Raw genomic sequence first — 22,642 nt, 5'->3', positions numbered from 1 at the left:
AAAATAGTTTTAATGATACAAATCTTAATTAAATCTTAAATTTTAATTTATATAAAAATATGCATTTATAATTAAATGTTAAACTATCTAAATCTTTTTTCATAAATTTTTCTTAAATTTATAATTAAAATTATAACTTATGGTACACAAGTTTTTCTTTTTACTAAATATTAAACTATATCATGTAAAAAGTTCATCTACATATTTAATGTATTTTTTTTTTATTTTTTAATAAAAACATGTTGTTTAAAATATATTTCTTTCAATTAATGTAAGTCTTTTTTATGTTTTCTTTAAGAGTATTTACTTAATTTTATTATATAAATTAAAACCTTAATGTAAATAAAAGTAAAATATTCACCCAGTGTAATTTTCCTTTTGAGAAAATTGTAATATATTTATTATATAATTTTATTAATATATATATATATATATATATAATATGTTTAAAATTATTTTTAAACACTAACTCTAAATAAATTAGAGCTGATTTGAATATTTTATTAGTAATTAAAATATATTAATCACATAAAAGTTATTTTGAATTTTTCACAGAATAATTTTTTGGTAAAGTTTATGCTAAATTAAATTTTAAAAAATTTGAAACTTTTGTGGTGTATGTAGTATATATTGTTTGATAAATTATATTTAAATTTTACTTTCTAATGTCATAAAATATCTATTTTAAAATAGTATTGTATAAATTGTATAAATTAGTTCATTAAAATTAAAATACTACCGTATACATTGAAAATTTATTAATGTCATTTTAAGACAATTGTTCATTTTACTAATTAATTAAATAAAGATTTTTTTTTTATATATTTTATCTGTGTTGTTTTCATATATAATTTTATTAAAAATAGTAACTTTGTTTCAAATAAGATATAGTTATTGAATAATTTTTTGATGAAATATACTTTTTTATAACGTAATATTTTTTGCTTTATTTGTCTCATAATTTTAATTATACAATAATTTGAATAAAATATAGATGTTTGATTATTAAAATTTGGTACAAAATATTAAAGTTCAAATATTAAGTACCAATAATATAAAATAAACAACTTTACATTATTATTGAAAAGAAAAACAGTAAATTTAGAATATTAAACATAATTAAATGATTGAGAAAAAAAAATTGGTGACTTTGTTCATAAATTTAGTATCGTGAATCCGAAACTTGTTTAAAAGCATTCCATATTTTTTATCTTTATATTTTATTTGTATACAATTTTATTAGTAAGTTTATTCATATAGAATTTTATTAAAAAGTAATAATTTTAATCATACAATAAATATTAATAAAAAAAAATCATATTTATGAATTTCATTAAGTGTATTTTTAATTATATATATATATTTATTTATTGAGAATTTTATTTTTGTGCATTATGTTATAAATGAAAAAAAATTAAATCAAAATTATTATAAGATAATATTTTAAATACATAAATTTAAGTCAAATATAAAATCCATAGATAAATGATAAATTGTTGTTCTTGCCTATTATAAAATAGGATTATTTTGTCACATTACATTTTTTACTAAAAAAAAAAAAAATGCCAGAAGGCTGAAAGTGGACACAAGGGTGAAAACCACTGTGAATTGTTTGTGTGGGTTTATCCAATTATCGTAGCCCTTACCATACCCTAATTTTTATTTCTTCAAATCGCGCGCGCTTCTCACTTCTACTTTCCTCCTCCTCCGACGACCTCGCCGGACATTCTCGTGGCGGCGTCCCATTTCGCCGCAGCTTCCCTCTCTCTACTGGAATCTGACTGGAATCTGAGAGAGAGAAAATTCCTAAACCTTAAATTCTAAAACCCTAATTCACCTGTCGAGTTCGTAGCACAGTCACAGCCATGTATGGCGGTGGTGAGTATCCAAACATATTCTCCTTATTATCGTCTTCCTTCTTCTTCCGAGTTCGTGAACTCCATTTTTTTTTGTTTGGTTGATTCTACAGATGAAGTATCAGCTATTGTAATTGACTTGGGTTCACACACGTGTAAAGCTGGTTATGCCGGTGAAGATGCTCCCAAGGCCGTGTTTCCGTCTGTAAGTGTTTTTTCTCCTCTTTATACTTCTCTGAAATTTGAGATTTGTTTCTGTTGGTAGGACGAGGTTGCTTCCATTTTGTTTTGTTGATAGAGTATTTTTGTTATGCTTTGAGTTTATAATAATGTGGACACTGACATTTTTGTGTGGTGGTCGGCTAGTACTGCTTGATAGTGTAGTTGGGTGTATTTATAAATTATAGTTGATAGGGAGGTATCTGAAAAATTTATGGGTAGTTTGCTTGTTGATAATGAATTGGTGGTTGTCTTTGGTGTGTGTGAACTTAGGTTGTTGGAGCAATTGATCAAATGGATGTTGATGAAGCAGATGATGATGCTGAGAAGAACTCTGCCTCAGTTGGGGAATCAAAGAATAATCTTAGAAATGCTGATTCTGACAAGGCTAAGGGAAAGAGGAAATTGTTTGTAGGATCACAGTCGTTGGGGTACCGTAGAGATCATATGGAGGTAACCCTTTTGGCTTTCTTCTTGATTGGATTAGGATTAGTAATTTATTTTGAATAATGAATAGTTGTAGTTATTTTATATTTTTATGTTGGCAGGTGCTGTCTCCATTTAAGGATGGAATTGTAGCTGATTGGGATATTGTTGATAGCATATGGGATCATGCCTTCAGGTCAATACTGGTTTTCTGAACTATCTATTGTAGGACTGTTGTTTTCCTTTCTTCGGTTGATTATTTTATGGCAGATATAGTTGGAATTTGATAAAGTTCATGTGATTCCTGTTTTTGATTATTTGATGATTCCTCTTAAAAGCATTGGTCCAAAGAATAGTTGATCTGTTACCTATATCTAAAGCACATAAATACATGAGAGGGTCCGGTGTTAATGGTGGCTAATAAATGTTTGATAGCAATGAAGATTCTTTTCCAAACATTGATGGTCCGTACCATAAATATTTATCATATTTTTACTTTTTATTAGGTGTACAAGGCCTCACTCAGCCCTTCTCTTTCATGTAAGGATTGGCAACACTGCATGAACACAGGGATAGTTAGCAAGAGTGAAGTTGGGAGGTTAAACATGGGGATCAAATCATACCACAAGTGGCACCTTAGGTATTTTGGATCTGTCTTAGAAAATAATGGGGGAAATTGAAGGTGAGAAGTGCATATGAATCAAACTGAGTGAAGTTAACATATATATAATTTAAAGGTCACATTCAAACTAAAAGAGAAAATTCTATCAAATAGCTATATAGTGAATGATAGATATAGAAAAAGTGCTTTTATTACCAAGTTTTCGATCAAGCACATACCATTATACATAAAAACTATATCTAATATTAGGACACAATCCTTTCTACTTAAGAGCGTAGTAGTTTAAGTGCCATTTGATAGTGACTTGACCCTTTTGACCTTTGTCATGACACAATTGATGCACCTTGCAACAATTCTCTCCAATAATTGCCTCAGTACGAATCAAACTCTTTTATTGTGACTTAGCTTACATAGTCACTACTATAATTGGTGCAATAATCTCTCTCTCGGAAATTGTCCCTCTAGGAATTTAACTCCTGACCTTAACTTTAATACCACTTGTTGGATCAAGTGCTTATCACTATGCCAATATAGCTAATAGTTAGGGTGCAATTCTTTCTACCTAAGAGCATAATAGGCTAAGTTCTACAATTTGATTATAATTTAGTTCATATGCATTCTAATACGTGACAATTCATGCACCATGCAACATTAAGATATTATATTCTTTTTGTTAGTTCTTTTTATAGTCTGGTTTTGACAATTATTACATATTTCATATACCTTAGGAATTATTTTATTTGTCTCTGGCTGCACATTCTTTCTTTTTGGTAGACATTGCCTATTGATCAGGCATGCTTTCTGTTTTTTGTAGGGAGTGCCTATTGATTGATCCTAAAGAGCATCCTATGCTCCTGGCAGAACCTTCTTCAAACTCTCAACAGCAGAGAGAAAGGTATTCTGATTATAATTTATTGTCTAGAAATTATGAGCTCATCTTAATTTGTCAGTACTAGTAATTATGTTTTTTATTGTCGCAGGACGGCAGAGCTTATGTTTGAGAAGTACAAAGCGCCTGCATTGTTTTTGGCGAAGAATGCTGTTAGTGCTTTGCTGACCTATACTTCATAAAATAATATTTGTTATGGAGTGAGAATGAAAAGGTACTGAAAGTTTATTCCTGGTGTTCACATACAGGTTCTGACTTCCTTTGCTTCAGGGCGTGCTACATCATTGGTTGTTGATGGGTAAGAGATTATGAGGTTACTCAATGGTAGTTTTGTTCTTATTTTGCGGTAGTATCATTGTGAACAATGGTGTTTTCCTTCATTTCCGTTTAATAATTGCTTGCATTTCAAAATATTATATTTAGAAGGCCGAAGTTATATTTGTCCTTGTCTTGTTTAACTAGACCTTATATGGCTTGCTTTTACCATGTATAGTAAGAAATAAAGTAGGAATTTGGAATTAGAGAACAAATAATGGACTTTAGACACTCAATGCCATGCAATCAGTCTTAGTCTGGTTTGTTACAACCGTTTACTGTTAAAATTCCTCTTCAGCCTGTGTTCCCTTATACTTGCTGGAAGCAGTAGTCATACAAAGCTTCAGAGAGCATGATATTTTGCTTTCGTAGCAAGATAATGATATTTTCACGTGCATGAAATCATTGAATCAAACAAGAATTGACAATGACACATAAGAAATTATACTTTTTTATTTCAGTTCTGGAATAGAAAGTTTTTGTTGAGATGTAGTATTTTTATTTATCATGTATGGGATCCTTTCTTTAGGGTTAGGGGTTAGGACTGGGCCTTGACCCTTTGTATTCTACTTACTATCTTCTTATATAAACAGTAGTAAAACAGTAACAGTGAGATGTTTTTTCACTGTTTCATTTATCTGAAATCTCTTCAAGATGGTATCAAGAGCCAGAACATGAGTCTGGTTCGTCTTCACTGTTTGTCACAGTGACTGTCATCGTCCGCCGTCTTCCGCAACTGTCCGCCGCGGCCGTCCGCCGCGCCGTCCGCCGTCGCCGCCGTCGCCGCCGGCGAGTATACTCCGGCGAAGTCAGGGTTAGGTGCGCCTCGAGGAGCGCAACCCATCCCCGCAAGTCACGTCCCCGGAAACCTCCGCACGCGCCGCCACGCTCCGCTTCTCTCCGGCGACCTTCACGCGCGTGTACACCACGCGCCGCCTTCCCGGCGCCGGAATCGCGCCGCGCCACCGTCGTTCGTCTCGCCGGAGCCTCCTGGTCTTATATCTGCTCTTGGTTCTCTGTTTCGGTGACCATATCTTGACCCTAGGGTTTCTTCTCAAAAGTTAAGTTTTTTTTTAATGGCTTCTACGGGTGGAATGTCTCCCTCTCTATCAGCTACTCCTATTATTACCTCTGCGAAACTGAACTGGAAAAATTACTCCTCTTGGTCAGCTTCGGTGGAGTTGTGGTTTCTTGGTCAAGGTTATCATGATCATCTTGAAAAAGAGGTCTCTAATATTTCAGAGGAAGAGAAACCTAAGTGGCAGAAATTGGATTTTCAGTTGTGTGCTGTTTTATGGCAATCAGTTGAGCAAGAGGTCTTAGACATTTTGAGACCTTACAAGACATGCTTCTCTTTTTGGAAAAGGGCACAAGATATTTTTGCTAACGACATTCAACGCCTCTTTGATGCAACTCAAAGAGTAGCCTCACTCAAACAAATCAATCATGATATGGTTTCTCATATCGGAAAGGCTAGGGCTGCAGTAGAAGAATTGAAGAGTTTTTTTGTGGCTGATTCATTAGAAGATATCAACAAAAAACTTGATAAGTTTTACATGGTCTTAATTCTGAGGAGCCTACACTCAACTTTTGATCATGTGCGTGATCAAGTTTTAGCCGGTGATCAAATCCCTTCGATGGACAACTTAGTTACTAGACTTCTTCGTGTACCTACATTGGTCAAAGATGAAAGTTCAACTGATGTTTTTGAAACATCAGCAATGGTAGCACCACGAGGAAGAGGAGGAGGTCGGAGCAACCGTGGAGGACGTGGTGGTCGAAGTGGGCGTCCTCAATGCTCATATTGTAATAGAATGGGCCATACCCAAGACAAGTGTTATTCCTTACATGGTTTTCCCGATAAAGCTGCTCATGTGTCCAAGTCTGATCATTCAGAATCTAGAATTTCTGATGAAGAGTACCAAGAATTCTTGAGGTACAAATCTGAGAAATCCAACAATCCTGGCCCATCCTCTTCAATGTCAACTGCATGCATCTCTCAATCTGTGGAAGGTCTTAGTCCATGGATTCTTGACTCAGGTGCCTCAGATCATGTCTCTGGTAACATTTCCTCATTTTCCTCCATTTCCTCTCCCAAAAGTCCTCATTTTATTACTGTTGCAAGTGGATCCAAAGTGGCATCTCAAGGAATTGGCAAAGTTTCTTTATCACCTTCACTAAATTTAAACTCTGTTTTGTACATTCCTCATTGTCCTTACAATTTAATCTCTTTGAGTCAATTGACTCGTTCCTTAAATTGTTCTGTAACCTTTACTGCTAATTCCTTTGCTATACAGGAACATGGTACGGGTCGTCTGATTGGAGAAGGACATGAGTCACGGGGACTTTATTTCCTAAAACCAAGCTCCTCAGTATCTTGTTTTGCAACTTCATCCCCAAAACTTTTGCATGATCGTTTAGGTCACCCAAATTTGTCTAAGTTGAAGATGATGGTTCCGAGTCTCCAACACATTCAAGCCTTAGATTGTGAATCGTGTCAGTTAGGAAAGCATGTTAGATCTTCCTTCCCTAAAAAGTCTGAGACACGATGTAATTTTGCTTTTTCTACTGTTCATTCTGATGTTTGGGGACCAAGTCGTGTCACTTCTTTTGGTTTTAACTATTTTGTAACGTTCATTGATGAATTCTCTCGATGTACTTGGGTTTATCTAATGAAAGAAAGATCGGAACTTTTATCCATATTTGTGTCCTTCTTTAATGAAATTAAGAACCAATTTGGGAAGACAATTAAAATTCTCAGAAGTGATAATGCTAAGGAATATTTTTCTGCTGCGTTTTCCTCATTTTTATCTTCCCAAGGAATTTTACATCAGTCAACATGTCCTCATACTCCACAACAAAATGGCATAGCCGAAAGAAAGAATAGACACCTTATCGAAACTGCACGCTCTCTCATGTTGAATACCAATGTTCCTATTCATCATTGGGGAGATGCAGTCCTCACTGCTTGTTTTCTAATCAATAGGATGCCTTCTTCTTCTATTGAAAATAAAATTCCTCACTCGATAATTTTTCCAAATGATCCTTTGTATCGTGTTTCTCCACGTGTGTTTGGATGTACTTGTTTTGTTCATAATGTCTCTCCAGGTCTTGATAAACTTTCTGCAAAGGCTATTAAGTGTGTCTTTTTGGGATATTCTCGCCTTCAGAAAGGGTATAAATGTTATTCTCCCTCAACCAAAAGGTATTATATGTCTGCTGATGTTACATTCTTTGAGGACACACCTTTTTTCTTGTCCTCCATGGAGGAGAGTTCATCTATTCAACAAGTCCTTCCTTTACCATCCTGTGATCCCTTGGTTCTTCCTGAAACTCAACCTCAAAATGCCAATGACATTGTTCAACCACCTCTTCTCACATATCAGCGTCGCACTCCAGTGACTCCTTCCTTGCCTGAAGACCCCTGTGACTCAAATCCTTCTCCACCAGATTCTCGAATCATGGATCCTTCATCCTCTTCATCTTCTCTTGACTCCGATCACACTTGGCCTATTGCCCTTCGGAAAGGTACTCGCTCTACTCGTAATCCACATCCTATTTATAACTTTTTGAGTTATCATCGTTTGTCTCCTCCATATTTCTCTTTTGTTTCCTCCTTGTCTACCATTAAGGTTCCTAAGAATGTTGATGAGGCACTTGGTCATCCTGGATGGAGACAAGCCATGATTGATGAAATGCAGGCACTTGAACACAGTGGGACTTGGGAACTTGTCTCTCTTCCTCCTGGTAAGAAGTCTGTGGGCTGTAGATGGGTCTACGCTATTAAGGTTGGTCCGACTGGCGCTGTAGACCGACTCAAAGCCCGTCTCGTCGCTAAGGGGTATACTCAGGTTTACGGTCTTGACTATTGTGATACTTTTTCTCCTGTGGCTAAAATAAGTTCTGTTCGTCTTTTCCTTGCTATGGCTGCCATTCGCCAATGGCCTCTGTATCAGTTGGACATTAAAAATGCCTTTCTTCATGGTGATCTGGAAGAGGAGATATACATGGAGCAACCTCCTGGGTTTGTTGCTCAGGGGGAGTCTGGGTTAGTTTGTAAGTTGCATCGTTCTCTCTATGGCTTGAAGCAATCTCCTCGAGCTTGGTTTGGTAAATTTAGTCGTGTTGTGCAAAATTTTGGATTGAAACGTTGTGAAGCGGATCATTCAGTATTTTATGGTCATACTTCTCCTGACAAATGTGTTTATCTTATGGTTTATGTTGATGATATTGTTATCACAGGAAATGATATCACTAGAATTGCTCAATTGAAGAACCATTTGTTTAGCCACTTTCAGACCAAAGATTTGGGTCGTCTTAAATATTTTCTTGGTATTGAAGTGGCGCAATCAAAAGAAGGTGTCATCATTGCACAGAGAAAATATGCTCTTGATATTTTGGAAGAAACAGGTCTGACAAATTGCAAGCCCATTGATAGCCCTATGGACTCAAATCAAAAATTAACAAGAGATCAAAGTGAACTTTTCTCAGATCCAGAGAGGTATAGAAGGTTGGTTGGAAAACTCATCTACCTTACTATAACAAGACCTGATCTTTCTTATCCAGTGGGAGTTGTTAGTCAATTTATGCAAAATCCCCACATTGATCATTGGAATGCTGTGATTCGCATTCTCAGATATGTAAAAGGGAACCCAGGACAAGGATTGTTGTATGAGAACAAGGGAAGTACTCAAGTTGAAGCGTATTGTGATGCAGATTGGGCTGGTTGTCCAATTGATAGAAGATCTACCACAGGGTATTGTGTATTCCTTGGAGGGAACCTTGTATCTTGGAAAAGTAAGAAACAAAGTGTTGTTGCTCGATCTAGTGCAGAGGCGGAATATCGATCTATGGCTCTAGCTACATGTGAACTAGTATGGATTAAACAACTCCTTCAAGAGTTGAAATTTTGTGAAAATGAGCAGATGAAGTTATATTGTGACAACCAAGCAGCCCTTCACATTGCCTCCAATCCGGTGTTTCATGAGAGAACAAAGCATATAGAAATTGATTGTCATTTTGTTAGAGAGAAATTACTATCCAAGGATCTTGTTACAGAGTTTGTCGGCTCTAATGAACAACTTGCAGACATTCTGACTAAATCTTTAAGAGGGCCTAGAATTCAATTTATATGTTCCAAGCTTGGAGCATATGATCTATATGCTCCAGCTTGAGGGGGAGTGTTGAGATGTAGTATTTTTATTTATCATGTATGGGATCCTTTCTTTAGGGTTAGGGGTTAGGACTGGGCCTTGACCCTTTGTATTCTACTTACTATCTTCTTATATAAACAGTAGTAAAACAGTAACAGTGAGATGTTTTTTCACTGTTTCATTTATCTGAAATCTCTTCAAGAGTTTTCAATTATTGCAGTTAACTGTGTGAAATAAATACCAACAGGGTTTTACTTATTCTAAATCATTGTTAAATAAATAATCTGCTACATGAAGTTGAGAAATAACAATTCAAAAGCTTCTCTGTTATGTATGTGTTAACATGCCTAAAGATTTTTGTTTTCCTGCTCAACCATTTTAAAGTAATCATTTGGGTTTGGTAACAAGCAATAAAACTTTGCCAATATTTCATTCAAAATATTGGAATGGGTGGACTAAATTAAAAAACTTTGAAGCGTATTCAATTGAGAAAATTGAAAAGGGGAGGGAAAAAGAGTGCAACTTTTAAAGTTCAATATTTATTCTATATTTACTATTACTTTAATATGTTAGACTGCTAGAAACATAACATTTTCTTCATTATTCCATTGCTTTCAGTGGTGGAGGGTCAACTACAATTGCACCAGTACACGATGGTTATGTTCTTCAGAAGGTATTCCTTATTACTGAATCCAATAAAATTGACATTGGAATTTCAATATTTAGTTTTCTTATCCAATTTATTAAATTTGACTTTGATATTGTTATAAGAACCTGCATTGATCCAATTTACCGTATGCACCACTCTGTAGAAAGGTTTTAAGGCTTGAAGGATGAAGTGGGTACTTGAAAAGGATCTCCTAACACTACATGGGTTATAGATAATTTTGGAATGATGTGATTATTTGATTAACAATGCGAAATATATACATCAAATGTATGAAAGGAAATCTTGAAGAATAAACTGGTGCTCTTATATATTGGCCATAGTCTCTATATTGTTACTCAGTCATTAGATTGTGTTTAATGGAACTACAACTACTATCAAAATTGTAAGAGAGAAGGACTATGGATAGGTGAGGTGCTATTGCTTGCATAGGCATTTTACAAACTAATATTTTTTCATGTATCTTTTGCATGATATCTGCCATTATGTTATGTTTCTGCGACATACACACATGTCAAATTAGGTTTCATTATACTCAGCATTGATATTTGAGATTTGGCTAATACTGTGGGTCTTTTTGTCTGCTCATATCTCTATTTTGTTTACAACATAAGGCTGTGGCAACTTCTCCAATTGGAGGAGAATTTCTTACAGATTGCTTGATGAAAAGCTTGGAAAGCAAGGGTATTACGGTGGGTGACATTACTTATTATATTTGTCAGTGATCATATAAAATAAAGATGCTCTGACTTCATATGCCTGAGATTTCCCTTTTTTTTTGTCACAGATGAAACCGCGCTATTCCTTTAGGAGAAAGGAAATACGCCCCGGAGAGTTTCAGGTATAATGCATTTTCATCGTAATGACTTAAGAGTAACATTTTCTTTATTAAACTTGCTTGCAATCATTAAAGTGTGAGGCATCCAGATTTTTTTTCCTTTTGTTCTCTTTAAAATTTGAACTTAAGCAGGACTAGTTCCATTCCTTGGGTATTTTCGGTACTGTTTGTTCCTCAAGGACTTCTGGATGGTTGCAATATGGTTTTTATTGTCTCTTTCAATTGAGTATTCTTGAACTGTTTTCAGTTATGGATATAATCTTAAAATTTATAAGTGCCAGTAAACTGCTGGCAGTGACCTGAACCAAATAATTATCCTCTTGTTTAATCTACTAGAATTTTGACATTGTACCAAATGTTTGCTCAAGTCAGCCAATTAGTTTTAAACTTAAGGTATATGTTAAACTAATTTGTCTTAAATAGAATTTATTGAAAAGTTTCTGTACCTGGTTCCTAGATATTTCTTTTCCTATTCTCTTCTCTTTCCTTTCACACATTGTAAATGGTATTTCAAAGTTATTATAAATATGAGAACCTAAGAGAGAGAAAATCATATTCATTTTCTATTTTTCTCAAGTTGGTCTTAGAGTGAGTCAATCCCACCCTGCCTGTCTATGTTCAACAAAGAAATTGCCATCTGGTCATCGTCTGCAGCTGGACTTTTGTTCACCAACTCTTGGGTCCGGTGCACCTCAAGGAGCGTGATCCAACCGTGGTGGTTGTGCTTCCAAATATTTTGAGCTCCCTTAGGTCTTTCAAAACTTGTAACACCTTCTGTAAAAGGGCCCAAAATGTTTTTTCAAACAATACTCAAAATCATTGGCTTCTCTAAAGCAATATGATAATGACATAGTGTCTTTTATTGCTGAACTCAAATAACAGTTGAGGAATTGAAGATGTTCTTGGAAGTTGACTAATGGGAAGAGATAAAAAAGAAGTCCGAGAAGGTTTACATGGTGTAATAATTCACCGTGAAATGAATCCAAATTTTGATCATGTTAGAGATCAAATTTTAATTGGTCAAGAAGTTCCTTTTGTGGAAAACTTGACAACATGACTTCTTCATGTTCCAACTCTTAAGAGTAGAAATATTGAAGGATCTGTTGAGTCTTTTTCCTTGATTTCTACTTGTGGAAATAGAGGTCATGGCACGGGAGGAGGACGGAGTGGTAGAGGGCGTCCTCAATGTACGTATTGTAAAAGAATGGGCCACACACAAGAAAATTGTTACTCTTTGCATGACTTTTTTGACAAGATAGCCTCTATTTTGTAATCTGAAGTTTATGAGCCAAAGTTCTCTAATGAAGAGTATCACCCAAGAGAATTGTTACTCTTTGCATGACTTTTTTGACAAGATAGCCTCTATTTTGTAATCTGAAGTTTATGAGCCAAAGTTCTCTAATGAAGAGTATCGAGAATATTTGAGGTTGAAATCCAATATCCTGGCACAATAATCTACAACTCCTACTTTGTTAACAACTTGCATTTCACAATTTGTGGAGAGTCAAAATCCATTGATATTTGATTCAGGTTCATTTGATTATATTTCTGGTAATATCTCTTTGTTCTCTTCTATCTCCTTTCCTAAAACACCTCATTTTATAACCCTAGCCAATGGATCTAAAGTAGCTTCTCTATGAATTGGTCGAGTTTCCCTTTCTCCTTCTCTAAACTTCAAATCTATTCTTTTTGTTTTTGTCTGTCCCTTTAGTCTCATTTCTTTAATTCAATTAACTAAATCATTGAATTATGAATACAACAACATAAGAGAGGGAAACATCCTCTCAAATTCATTTTCTATTCTTTTATCTATTTTTCTCAAGTGTATAAAGGAGGGAATGTTGTTAGTTTTTTAGGTATATAATTAAGGATCAGAACAAAGAAGAAAGAGTGAGTTGTAGTTTTCTTACTTTACTTTTTTATTTCTATCAGAATTGTTGATTAATTTATTTTAGGAAATGTTAAATTTTATTCTGTATTACTGCTGATTATTTGTTATTAATGCTAGGATTGTGTTTCTAGAATAAATCCCATAATTATTGGGATTTGTCTCCTTAGAATTAGCTTATTGATATTTCCATAATAGCCTCAGGCTTGTGTACATATAGGTCCAATGACCTAATTATTCAGTATGAGAAATAAAATATTCTTTTTCCTAAATTTGAGAATTTCAATTACATTATAACCTTGCATCTGATGTTATTTCATTTAATATTTAAAAGAACTTGTAGAATTTTTGGGACAAATGATGGTGAGCAAAATTGCCTGTTGTTTTACTTTATTAGCACCAAAATTAGTTTTTTGCATGTACCTTTGTATATGATCTCAACTGCTATTGTATGCATAAATGATTATTATTTCTCATTATTTTTTTGTTCTGAACCTTGCAGACGGTAGATCTTGATTTTCCAAATACAACTGAAAGCTACAAACTCTATTCACAGGTCTGTGAATGACAATGTAATATCTCATAACTTTCTGCATTTCCTTTATCTGATGTCTGTTCCCTCATGGCAGAGGGTGATTGCTAGTGATGTCAAGGAATGTGTGTGCCGTGCTCCAGATACTCCTTACGATGGTTTGTTTACCTCATGTTGGCACCTTGTATAATGTTTTGAACATTACTGGAACCATGCTCTTGTTTGAATAATGTTGTTCCTGTGTTTTATTTTGTTCTTTGATGGTATGTGGAAAAGGTTCTTAGTCTTTATTGTGGCATTCTTTTATTGCTTCGTCCTCCTTTCTCTGTGTACACCTCTTAGATAACTTGGTATGTGACGCCTCTTGTGATGTATTGTGCAACTTGATCTATGACATTTCAATTAGGCCACATATGACGTTCTTTCCATCATCTGGTTTAGTAATAAATTTTCTGTACCAGTTCAGTAGTCCTGTACATTAAAACTATATTTTTCCTTTATTTGACAGAGAGTGCATATTCAAACATCCCAATGACCTCGTATGAGCTTCCTGATGGCCAGTAAGTCGGTGTTATTCTTGTTCGTTGAAACATGAGGATAGAATGAATGTTGTTTTATCTTCAAAATATCTTCTTTCATTTAATATGCTACTTTTTGTACTTCATAGCCTAATTGCTGCTTCTGGTTTTTAGTGTATCTTTTTGTCTATTGTTGTTTATGATGTGTTTATATATCCTGCAGGACAATTGAAATTGGAGCTGACAGATTTAAGATTCCAGATGTTCTTTTCAATCCGTCACTGGTTCAGGTGTGTGGCTTGCATGCATAGATGTGATTAGTCTGTCTTGTTCATTTAATATAAAGCATTTATGATACTTCATGTTCTTAGAAATATGCCAAGGCTTTCTTGCAAGGTAGTTAAAGGAAAAAACCCTTAATGTACCAAGGACTTGAAGCGTCTAGAGGTGAGATGCCAAAAGACACGTCCCACTGAAGCTTGTTGTGAATAATTGAAATTCAATTAAACAAAATGTCTCGGTGTACCAAATCTGTGTTCCACCCTTATGTACAGTGAAATTAAGAGGAAAAAGTAATTCAAATTTTATCATTAAATGTTTTTGTTAAAAAATAATACAATTTAGTTATGTTATATTAAAAAAACCCTGTTAAAATACATTGAAGGTTATGACATGAACAAAAAACATATAGGATATAAGTATATAGAATAAAAACTAAAGAAATCTATTGAAAGGTTGCAATGACACCTCAACAGACAATGCAGAAAGTATATGGAAAACACTATTAGTTAGAGAATAAAAATAAAGCAGACAAATATAACTGTAAAACGTGGCTTGGAATTAAAAATTTGAAAATAAGTACAGGAGCAAAGATAATAAACCTGACAGATGGGATGGTGGTGTTGGATGTTGTATACAACAGGAATGATTAAAACGACACTCGGTGGTGTAAACATAATAAATTTGGTAATATTAAATTATAATTGAAAGTGCCAAATCTTCTAAGTATAAAGCAGCTAACGAAAATGAAGGCATTTTTTTTTTATTTGGCAGGCTAATTCTTTTCTCTACTGTGTTACATGACTTACATGTTGTATTTGGAAAAGCTCCTCTAAAGCAAATTTGTCTTTTAAGCATAATGTATTCACCTCTACATTTTAGTGGATAAGGTATGTGGTCTAAAATTAAGAGTAGATACACTCACTTAATGGGAGTCTTTTCAATTGCATTTTTTCTGAAGGCTGACAATTTTATGGACTGGGTCAAGTCCACTGCCCAAGTCAGTTTCCTGTATGGAACACCTCTGTCTTAAGTAAGTAGTGAAGGAGTGAAAAAGTTTGCACCACAAAGAAAAAAAAGCTTTGGACTCTTGTTCATAGTTCCCTTTTAGGCTTTAACTACACTGGGCAATCCAGATTAACGGGGTTATATAGCTGACGTGTGCTGTTATGAGGTCGGGTTTGGTTTAAAATAAGTATCTTGGTTGTCAAATCACTATTTGAATTGTATGAAAGACATCTTTATCAAATTTTTAATCTAAATGTATGGTGAGATTGATGAGTAATAGGATTCTTGATCAATAACTTGCAATGTCATAAATTTTATGTGTATGATAAAAAAATTGAATAACTCAGTATATAGCCTTAGTTTTCAATTTCATAACTTGCATGTTCTGTTTGGTGTTATGTTGTGCTTCTATTATGTTCTGCAGTTCTTTAACATATTTCTGTTCATCCCTTCTGTTTACTAATTTTCTTAGTGTCAATGGTGTGTACAGTCAATTCCTGGCATGGAGAGCTTTGCTGAAATTGCTCCTTCAGTTCGTGGCCTTCCTCAAATGGTAATTTATTAATCTTAACGTGTGTTTGTTTGAAGTGCCTGACTTGCTTTTGCTGACTGTTTTACCATTTTGTAGGTCATTGAAAGCATTAACAAGTGTGATGTAGACATTCGAAGAGAGTTGTTTAGTAGTATACTGGTAAAGTTGATTTACATTTTATTTCTTTTTCTTTTACCGTGTGTACACACACACACACACACTCAACTCAAGTAGTTCTTATTTAGCTCGCCAAGTTTTCTTTTGGTGTGAAAAAAGATACCGGGGCATCCTTTTTTTTGGAAAATCGGGGAGTTATTTTGAGATTGGGTTGCAGTTGTTGGGGTGGAAGTGTTGCCAAAGTTGGAGTTTCAGGATATTTCACGCATCATAACTTAATGCTTTTATTGGGATTGGAATTTTATTTGAGTTGTATTTTTAGACAAATGACCTTTTATGAAGAACTTGGCTGAATTATTTGCTGAAACCATGATGTGCATACTTATTATGTATAGTCTATGATCACTTGTTGGTTTTTGAAGCATTTCATATGAGTATATCATTTTATTTCTTTACCTGGTTTATTAAAATTGATTTCTTTTATCATATGCAGCTTGCTGGTGGTACAGCTTCAATGCAACAACTGAAGGAACGACTTGAGAAAGACTTGCTAGAGGTACATAATTTAACAAATGAGCCATTGTCTATTTTTTTCGGAGTGCAAGGCTTTATAGGAGGGACTTGTCTGTATAAATTCTATAATTTATTGGCTGAAATGAAACTTTTTGTCTTTGCCTTTTTTGTAGATTAGAATTAAATATATTTGGTTTCTCTGTAAGGATTGTGTAGTGTTTTTACTTCTATTTTAAAAAAAAATCAACTTCTTGTTGCTTCCAAATATATTTTTGAAAGAAAATCTGTACTTTTTGTTTCTATTGAGGTCTTTCTTCAACGGAACTTTCATTTGCAAGGCATTGGAAAGATTCTTTGTGCTAATGCATAAATCTTTTCCTTTACTTGCTTTTGGGATCTGTTAAAAACCAAGAGTTGAAAAGAGAAATGAAAAAATTTTATTGAATAGGAAGAAAGAACAAGAAATAGGAGAGTACCCTGTTCTTCCTAGGGTTTCCTTTTTCCCTTCGCAAATGATTTCTTCTTTCATGAAAAGCTAATGCTCAATCTACAAATGAACATATGTATACCTCTCCTATCCTTCTCCCTCTGTTTATATATGACTAACACCTCATCAACTAACGACTAACAAACTCATTAATATTCAAACTAACCCTTATTATATTTTAACAGAATGACGGTAACAACAAAAAAAGTTCACATCATTGTAAAGTACAATGGTAGTCTGTAAGATTGTGCTCATATTGGATTATAAACCTTTAGCTAAAGCCTCTGCAGGCTGGCAGTTCTAACAAGGGAAAATTTAATTGAAAGCATTTAATTATTTTTCGAGAAGCTGGAACGATTAATTGTAGTAAGAATTGACTACAATTTCATTTCCATTGCAGGAGTCTCCTCAAGCTGCCAGAGTAAAAGTATTGGCCAGTGGGAATGCTACTGAAAGAAGGTTTAGGTGTGTTATCTATCTTGTGACGATGCACTTATTAATTACGTCATTATCATTTTACCGTTTTACTATTCTTTCCCAGTTATTTCCTGCAAAGGACTAATCGGGTTTGTTGCAAGTTCTCCATTTTTTTTTTCTCTTTACATGGTTAATTCTAGTCCCTCAAAATTCCACGCATCAGTATATGAAGTGGCTAGGTTTTTATTAATCCGGGAAGCAATGTTTTCATCATTCCATTGTGACAGATTTGAAGGCTTTATTTCAATACTTTGGTGGTGGAGTTCAATTTTTTCATAAGCAGCCTATTTTATAATTTTTTTATTCTTTAACACTGAATATAAACTATTTCAGTGATTAAATTTTCTAACCTATTTTATAATTTAATATTTTTTAACACTTAGAATAAACAATTCACAGGGACACTTATTTGTCAGTAGGTCTCATTCACTTTTAAAATTTTAAAACTGGTTCACAATTCAATTTCCAACTAGTTTAATAAAATCCTTCATATGATTTAGGCCTTTCTAAGTGAAATAAAAAACTCAAGAAGCTTGTCTAATTGATTAGTTTCTCTCTGTTGTATGAATTTATGACTATTAAAACTTTAATTTGGCTATCCATGTCTGTTTTCTGGTGTCTTTGGTATGGTTTATTGAACTCGGAATTATTGTAAGCTACAGCTTTAACTTTTTCATTCTGAAACCATCATCGGGGCAGAAGCAAGAGAATGCATCACATATGTCAAACGGATTGGAGATCCTGTTTTGGAGATCCTGTTGACATCACAGATGCACAATTTCTTGATTGGCAGATCTTAAATTGTTTGATCAGTGGGATCTTTGTTTTATCCTTCGTGTGGTTTTCTTTTATTGTTAGTTTTGGAAAACCATCTTAATTTTTGCCCCTCCTTTCTATTGTTATGTTTCCATACCTCTCCAAAATAGGGGGTGGGGGGACTCAGATTAACATTTCATGCGGTAGTAATTGTTGGTGCATTATACATATAATTGTCTTCTAACTCAATGAATGAATGGCTTTTATATGCAGTGTTTGGATAGGGGGTAGTATACTGGCATCTCTTGGTTCCTTCCAGCAAATGTGGTTCTCCAAATCCGAGTAATTATCCCCCTTTTCACCAAATTGTGATTGTACTAGTGCATTATTTACATTACCTTTATTATTTTCGCTCTTTTTAATGCATTATGCTGAATCGTTTTAATGCATTTGTGGCAGGTATGAGGAGCATGGAGCTTCATATATCCAAAGGAAGTGTCCATGAGTTGGTGTTTTACAAGTTTATTTCACTGCCTTTTATGTTGGTGACTTGAGGAAGTGCTATGAACGCTGAAGTAGTGTTTGACTAATGGATTTTGTTTTCTATTTGATGGCCATTCCCATTAGATCCCATTCTAACTAAATTATTGGCTTCAATTGAATCACTAATCTGTAATGATGTAAAGTGTGCCTAGAGTCTGTAACAATGCCTTATTTATCAAATTAGATTTATCTTCTGTGTACCTCTTTTCTATTTTTCTTTGGTAAATGCGAATATTTTATCTGGTCTTTGAACTTCTGAAATTATGATTCTAAAACCATCTTTGGTAAATGCGAATATATATACTCTTTATTACTTTCACCAATGTATGGTACAAAATCATTTATCAATAATTTGTTTTGAGCCTTCTCTACCTTTTCTCCTTTTTTCTTTTATAATACACCACCATCTTAATTTTCTACTATGACCATGGTGTTATTTAATTTCTTCTATAAATCAATTTAGGATCATTATTTGATTTTGATGCTTTTTTTTTTCAAATCTCAAGTCTTAGTGAATGTTATTTTCATGAGTTGTTTGACATTTAATTTTTTTTAATAGATGTACCAAAGTCTAATTTTAGATTTGAACTTGAAGTTGTGATGGAAGACAGTGAAAGAAAAGCTAGTTGGATACCAAATAAATGTTAGTTGAAAGAAAAGTTATTAATGACGAGCTTTGAAATTTCTTGTGAACACATTACATGCATTTCTATCTCCATGGAAGATTTTACTATTAAAGAGGTTGATGTAAACATAACGTTTCTTCCACTAACACAAAGATTTTTAATTCCTTTATTACATGCTTTATTATTTCTTTGATATTTGAATAATAAATGGTCTTACCAATACAAAAAACCACACCCATATATATCATACATATTCTATACATTACATGAAGTCATTGTAAAAATAAGTAACTTTTCTAAAAGTGTAATTATTGTTTATACAACATAAAAAGATGAAGTCATTAAAGAAAAATGTTATTATTAGGATTAAATATGTTTTTGATCTTCCAAGTTTCAGTGAAATTTGGAATTAGTCCCTTTTCAAAATTTAATCATTTTTTAATCATATTTTGTTAAGTTTATTTGACGTTTCAAACATATTTTATGATAATATTTGAATTGTTACTGTTTGACACAATTTCGTTTCAATGTTAACTCAAATATTATCATAAAATACATTTAAAATGTCAAATAAACTTAACAAAATTTGGTAAGAAGAACGAAATTCACACATTTCTAAAGATGAATGACTAAATTGGTATAAAGTTTTAAAGAGAGACTAATTTCAAAATTTACTTAAACTTGAGGGACAAAAAACATATTTAATCCTTATAATAGACATACTTATTTTTATATATTTTTTTTTCAAAAATGCCAACATATATAAATTCAAAGAAAAGCCATTAAACTCGATTGATAGAGAGAGAAATATTATTTCTTTACAAACATATTACAGATTTTTATTAACGTTTTTCATTTTTAAAGTACTTTTTAATTAGCTGAAAACATAAACTATGTATTATAGTATTAAATTAAAAATTTATCACTCACTAATAAGGATGAATTTTATCACATACGACAAATTATAAAAAGAAAATTAATTTTATCACAACACTGAGGATCAGTTGCACATACGATGTATGCTCAAACAAACAAACAAAATTAGGTGACGGAGGTAAATGACATGTATTTGAATGCTATATACATTTATTTTTTTAATAAATTAAATTAATTATTCCTCAAGTGATTTTATACAATTACTTAATTTTTCTGTATTTACACACGACAAAATTGCATTAGTAAAATAATTAAAAAAAGAGGGGGGCATTATTTTAGATTCCGTTAATTCCCTTGGAAATATTATATCGTTAATATTTATAAAATAGATTGTTTTAATTGTTAAAAAGTATTTATGAAATTTCAAAGAATTTTAAAAAAAATTAGTTTAATGTAATTTACTTTTTTATACATCATCACATGTACTTTTTTGTTAGATATAATTAAGTTGGAATCAAAATGCTTTTTTTATAAACTATAAGATACACATATAATATATTTTTATTAAAGGATTAAATATGTTTTTTTCTCTCAAGTTTAAGTGAAAGTTGAAATTGGTCTTTGTTCGAAATTTTTAACCAATTTAGTTCTTCATCTCTAGAAATGTATGGATTTAGTCATTGTTAAGTTTATCTAACGTTTCAAGCGCATTTCATGATAGTATTTGAATTATTTACAACGTTTGATCCATTTTCGCTTTAATGCTAACTCAAATATTATCATAAAATGCATTTGAAACTTCAAATAAATTTAACAAAATTTAATTAAGAACTAAATCCACGCATTTCTAAAAATTAAAGATTAAATTAATTTAAAGTTTAAAGTTTCGATGAGAAACTAATTCTACATTTCATTAAAATTCGAAAAAAAAAAACATATTTAACCCTTTTTTTAAATTAGTTGAGTTTCAACATTTAACACAGTTATATATTTCCAAGTCAAACTTAATTTCTTTTTCTGTGTCAATTCATCAGTCTTTTACGGTGAAATCGTATCCTTTTTTATTTTTTCTTCTTATACCCCAAAAAACAAGTTTAAAGACTATTGTCAAACATTTGACTTTTCTTTTTCATTTCTCAAGTTCCCATTTGATTTTCATACATCTGTTGATTGATGTTGCCATCACAGTAAATTGTCTACTTTTGTTTTTCAGCAGAAAATGAAAATGAACAAAAACAACTATAAAATAATATTATACACAAATTTGTACTATAAATTTACTCATGTTATATTTATATAGAGTTGGCTTAAGCATTGAAAATATAACAGACACAAGCATTTAATTAATTAAAATCATAGATAGATCAAGAGTCGAATCTTCTTACAAGAAATTAAATTTAAAAAAAAAAAGCATGAATAGATAATTTAAATCACAAAATAACATCATATATGAATTAAAATTGTAGAATGACCTAAGGGCAATTCAAGAACATGAAAGAAATAATAAGATAATATGTATGAGCTATTGGATAGAAAATATCAGAGCATGAATTAAAGATGAAAACTAAGATGAATGAAGAAGAAATGTGTATTATTTATGAAATTTCCATTGTCAGATCTAGAATATAAAAACTAAAGATTGATGAATTATTACTTTATTTTACTTGATTTCTAAAAACTAGAATAAGACTATAAGAACTTCAATAACTCATACAAGAGTTTCTAAAGTGTTCTCAAGTATTATTGCACATTTTCTTTTCACATATGTGTTATAATTAGCATTGAAATATTTGCTCTCTAGTTGTAATTATTTCTATATATAATTGTAGCTAAATTAAACTTTTAAATCTAGAAAATATGTGAAATTAATAATTTTAATTAGGATTTTGAGGGTAATAGCCCCTCTATCAGTATTTTTGTCATGTTATATATATAGAACTTTTTAAGAAAACCCACCAAATATTTTTTAGGTTAGAAAAAAGTGGTATCCATTATAAATATGAGTGGCATGACCATATAGGTTCCATTATTAATTTGTTATTGTTTTTTTACTTTTAAATTTACCTTTCAATTTTATTGTAAAAATATTTATTATAACCTTATTTTAAATTCATGCTTTCTTATCTTTTTTTATAAAAAAAAATCTGAAATTCATTTATTGAAATTACAAATATTACAAACAAAAACCATCAAATTCCCAAAATAACTGAAAGATTGAATCTTTTACCATAAGATGATAATGAAAACCGTAGGCAATTAAGACCAAAAAAGAATATTCTTATTATGATCACAGAAATAGCATTCTTAAACTGTGTAATCAACCTAACCAATGCATACTCTTTTTCTTTTTTTATCTTATCCTTCTCCAACATTCAACGTTCAACAAAAACAATATCCTATGACTATTCTCCCACCAAAGCCACCCTCTCTAAGAAAAACCACCAATATATTATATTATATATATATATATATATATATATATATATATATATATATATATATATA

The 22,642-nt window shown here is 32.4% G+C and overlaps 1 protein-coding gene across 1 annotated transcript; it reads left to right on the top strand.

Annotated features, from left to right (window-relative positions):
• The first annotated feature begins 1,608 nt into the window (after positions 1-1,608).
• On the top strand, positions 1,609-18,896 carry LOC114167266 (actin-related protein 4-like). Its single transcript, XM_028052301.1, has 20 exons — positions 1,609-1,878; positions 1,970-2,061; positions 2,349-2,528; positions 2,624-2,697; positions 3,938-4,018; positions 4,104-4,164; positions 4,261-4,310; positions 10,099-10,153; positions 10,762-10,839; positions 10,935-10,988; positions 13,376-13,429; positions 13,503-13,563; positions 13,914-13,965; positions 14,147-14,213; positions 15,701-15,763; positions 15,839-15,901; positions 16,353-16,415; positions 17,260-17,324; positions 18,366-18,434; positions 18,552-18,896. Exons 1-20 carry the CDS (start codon positions 1,866-1,868, stop codon positions 18,595-18,597), a joined length of 1,341 nt encoding a protein of 446 aa, XP_027908102.1. The 5' UTR covers positions 1,609-1,865; the 3' UTR covers positions 18,598-18,896.
• Positions 18,897-22,642: the final 3,746 nt, after the last annotated feature.

This window comes from Vigna unguiculata, chromosome 10, assembly GCF_004118075.2.
Source record: "Vigna unguiculata cultivar IT97K-499-35 chromosome 10, ASM411807v1, whole genome shotgun sequence".
Classification (NCBI taxonomy): Eukaryota; Viridiplantae; Streptophyta; class Magnoliopsida; order Fabales; family Fabaceae; genus Vigna; species Vigna unguiculata.
This window is presented reverse-complemented; position numbering and strand designations above follow the sequence as displayed.